At 37.4% G+C, this 4,426-nt stretch overlaps 1 protein-coding gene across 1 annotated transcript in view; it reads left to right on the plus strand.

The window, feature by feature from the left end:
- LOC112607682 (olfactory receptor 1J1-like) overlaps nucleotides 1-3,953 on the plus strand; it is an 81,906-nt gene extending 77,953 nt beyond the window's left edge. Inside the window, 1 exon segment of the mRNA XM_025358862.1 lies at nucleotides 3,791-3,953. Within this exon segment, the coding sequence (XP_025214647.1) occupies nucleotides 3,791-3,953 (163 nt within the window).
- Nucleotides 3,954-4,426: the final 473 nt, after the last annotated feature.

Raw genomic sequence — 4,426 nt, forward strand, 5'->3', positions numbered from 1 at the left:
GGAAGGGAAGGGAAGGGAAGGGAAGGGAAGGGAAGGGAAGGGAAGGGAAGGGAAGGGAAGGGAAGGGAAGGGAAGGGAAGGGAAGGGAAGGGAAGGGAAGGGAAGGGAAGGGAAGGGAAGGAAGGAAGGAAGGAAGGAAGGAAGGAAGGAAGGAAGGAAGGAAGGAAGGAAGAAAGAAAGGAAGAAAAGAAAGAAAGGAGACCAAAAGAAAAAACTAGGTTTAAACGCAAACCTATCACCAATTACATCAAACGTAGATATTCTAACTACCTCCTTCCCAGAGGTTTAAAAAATAAAGATTATCACCATGGCTACAAAAAGTTCCATCTAAATGCTTCCTACAAGAAACGGAAATTAGCCTAAAGATAGAGAAGGGTACTGGGAGCATAACTACTCCTGCAGGGTTTTTTTGTTTTTTGTTTTTTTGTTTTAGTTTACGAATGAAAACTTCATCATGGACAAACACTGATCCACAGACTAACACTTGAAATGCATTGGTGTAGAATACACTGGAATCTGGGAGTTAATTCAAAAGTTATGTTGTCTAAGGTTAAGATTTTATTTGGGTCCTGGAACACGTTTAGTGGGTGCTGTCTCAGCTCACCTGGAAGCAGATGTCTGATGGCCTTATTTCTAGGCACAAGTCCTCATTAGTCTCCTCAGCTTTATAAACATAATAATAATATCATTTATTGAGCACTTACTATACACTGGTTATTGTGTTAAATACTTTACTTGTGTAATCATACTTAATCCCAACAACAACCCCACAAGACAGACACTAATGTTATTCACATTTTATGGAAGAGAACCCTGAGACTTGGCAAAATTTTTAACTTGTTTATTACTGCACAGTTAGTTGAGTTATGGAGTTAGAATCCGAAACATCTGTCTGACTGAAAGCCCTGCACTAAATACTAGTGTGTTGTTTGATTGCCAACTCTAAATAGGATTCACCTCTCTACTTGATTGATAATAGACAACAGCCACAGCTTAGGTATCAACAAGGGACTATTGGTTGTCACTGATACTCAGTGTTTACCAGAAGTTTAACTAAAAGAAAATATATTTAGGGAAGATTGCTCAAAGGATATGCAGGTCATCCATACTTACCTGCAAGTCTAAAATCCAATATGTTGTCCACCCAAACCACTGGATATCTGAGCACCTAAATAGCATTCTTTCTGCCTCTGAGCTATTGCTTACTGTGAATTTTTGCACCCCAATGTGATTGCCAAAGCCTACATTAAGACTGATTAAAAGAAACCCCATGCAATGTATTTGTTCTTAGAACCGCAGATGGTATAATTTCACCTAACCAAGAGGTTTATTTTTACTTTTGGTCCCTGTGACTGACCAGAAAGCTTGAGCCAAATCTGAGGCCCACCCATAACAACAGTCATCATAATCTGCATTTTCAGAGTCATTCCTGGCTCAATTTTATGTCTCCACCCTTGTTTATTCCCTCTTTTGTTCTTTTCTAACCTCATTTTCAATTTATCTTATCTTGTATTTTCCTTAAATTCTTCAGGAGTAAGACTTGACATAAATATAAATAAATTTGAGGAAATCCACCAAAATGTAGAAACAATGGTTACCTCTGGGTAGCAGAAGTATAGATTTTTTTAAAATCTGCATCTTCATAAAGGGTCTCACATCCTGACCATAAACGTTCTTTCTTTTATAAGTATGAAAATATATTTCTAATTATAGATAAACTGTAAAATTCTAATTTTTGTTAGGAATGTTGGTAAAAGTGTAGTCCATTAATGGAGACTGAAGGTAAAGATGGTGATACTCCTCAGGAGGGAGACTATATAGTTGATTTCATGTGTCAAATTGGCTGAGCCATGATAACAAGGTGTTTGGTCAAACATTATTCTATGTGTTTCTGTGAAAGTATTTTTTGGCAATTGCTGACCTATTGGTTCAACGAAATCTCAATCAAAATTCTATTGGGCTCTTTTGTAAGTTGAAAATTTTTAAATAAAATTTATATGGAAATGGCAAAGAACCTAGAAGAACCTAAATAACTTTGGCGGTGGGAAGAAGTCTCACACCATGCAATTCAAGACTTACTAAGCTGTAATAATCAAGACAGTATACTTTTGGTTTTATAGCTCAATCAAACAAAAGAGTTCAGAAATAGATCTACAGTTATATGGTCAATTGATTTTTGACAAAAATTCCAATGCAATAGAGAAAGGACCATGTTTCAACAACTGATACTGGAACAATTGGATATCCATATAAAAACGTTCAATCCTTAACTCACACCGCATATATAAATTAATTCAAAATGGATCATAGTCTTAAATGTACGAGCTAAAACTGTAAAACCTATAGAAGAAAATATGAAACAAAAGCTTTGTAACCTTGGATTAGGCAAATAATTTTCACATAAGAAACAAAAAGCAAAAACCATAATAGAAAAAAACTGCTAAATTCAGCATCATCAAAATGTAAAACTTCTGCTATTTGAGAGATACTGTTAAGAGAATGTAAAGACAAGCCACAGGCTAGAAGAAAATGTTTGCAAAACACATACCTAATAAAAACTTTATCTAGAAAAAAGAACTCTCACAATCAATTATAAGACAAATAGCTCAAGTAGTGGGCAAAGGATCTGAACAGACACTTAACCAAAGAAGATATACAGATGGCAAATAAGCACACGAAAATATGCTTGACACCACTGATCATTAGGGAAATGCAAATCAAAACCATAATGAAATACCACTACACATCACTAAAACGGCTAATACCAAGCTCTGGTGAGAGAGGCACCTGGAACTTGTATCCATTGCAAAATAGAGCAGCCCTTTTTGAAAACAGTTTAGCAGTTTCTTTAAAAGTTTAACACATACCTACCATACAACCCAGCAATCCTATCCCTAGGTACTTACCCAAGAGAAAAGAAACCATATGTTTACGGAAAGAACGGTATGCCAATGTTTACAGTAGCTTTATTCACCGTAGCCAAACAGTGGAGGCAGCCCACCAATGATGAATGGATAACCCAGTTGTGGCACATCCACACGTAGCAATAAAAACGAATGAATTACTTATGTGTGCAACAACTTGGAAGAATCTCAAAAAAAGTATGCTAAATCAAGGAAACTAAACCAAAAAAAGGCTACATCTTATATCATTCTAACTGTATGACATTCAGGAAAAGGAAGGAGGAAATCAGATCAGTGTTTGCCTGGGGCTAGGAGTGGGAGAAGGATAGTGTGACTACCAATGGATAGGAGAGAACTTTTGTGGCAATAAGAATATTCTGTATTTTCATTGTAGTTGTTACATAATGGCATACTGTTGTCAAAACTCATCAAATGGAATACTTCTTATGACTAAATGTTATTGTTCATAAATTATGCTTTAGAAAACCTAATTTTAGAAAAAACACTTCATAGAAAATAAAAGTAATCATATTTTAGAACCTGGGCTATGGAAATATTTTCTAAATAAGATCAAAATGTAGCAAAAACAAAATATTGATAAAGTTGGCTCGCATTAAAGCCAAAGTCTTTGCAATAATCTGACTACAAGACTCTATGTGAACTGGTCCTGTGGCCATTCTGACCTGAGCACCTTCCCCTCTTTATTCATTAAGCCCAGTCCAGCCACACTGGTCTGTTACTCCTTAAATACATTAGGTGCACTACTACCTCAGTGCTTTACCAATCCCATTCTATAATGTTATGCCTCCTTCAACACAGAGGATATCTCTAAGGTTGACTATGGCCATGCAAGACCCATCTCCCCCAACTTGGTCCCTCAACTCTAGGTGTCATTGCCAACCAGACCCAGGTAGGCCCTACTTTTTGGACTGGGAAGGGGAGCAGATGAGCCTGAGAGAGAGGTTCCTGTTTCTCCAGTATTCGGAGTTGGTGACAGCCAAAGGCTGTGTTTCCAATGAAGATACTGATCCATGGAGAGACTACGCTTAATTTTTAATTATTGTTCCCTTAGGAGAAGACAAACTTTTAACCACAGATGCCACTTAATTAAACCCCAGAGACCTTCTCTGCGTGGCTAATTAGTATCGAAGCAGATGAGCCAGGAGATTCTCAAATGAAGTTTCTCTGGGGCCTCATTAACAAGAATGGAGCAGACCCCACAGAGGCAGCTACATGCGCACTGAAACTTTTCTGATATTTTACACTCAAAGCCTCCTAGTTTCCTCAAGAGGTTCTGATCACCAACTAACACCATTATCAAAATGATCTTCCCAGCCGGACCCTGCCTAACTCTCTGGCCTCATTTCTCTTCATGATCTATCATTCTCTCTATTGCCAGAAATAACAAATAGGTTCCATCTCTTACCCTGCCACTATTTAACTAAGAGTAGCTCCCTGGAGTGCTAAGTTGAGGATGATTCAAAGGTTCAAATCAATCCCCATGAGAAATAATGCTCTGTGAT

This window comes from Theropithecus gelada, chromosome 15 (genome assembly GCF_003255815.1).
Source record: "Theropithecus gelada isolate Dixy chromosome 15, Tgel_1.0, whole genome shotgun sequence".
Lineage (NCBI taxonomy): Eukaryota > Metazoa > Chordata > Mammalia > Primates > Cercopithecidae > Theropithecus > Theropithecus gelada.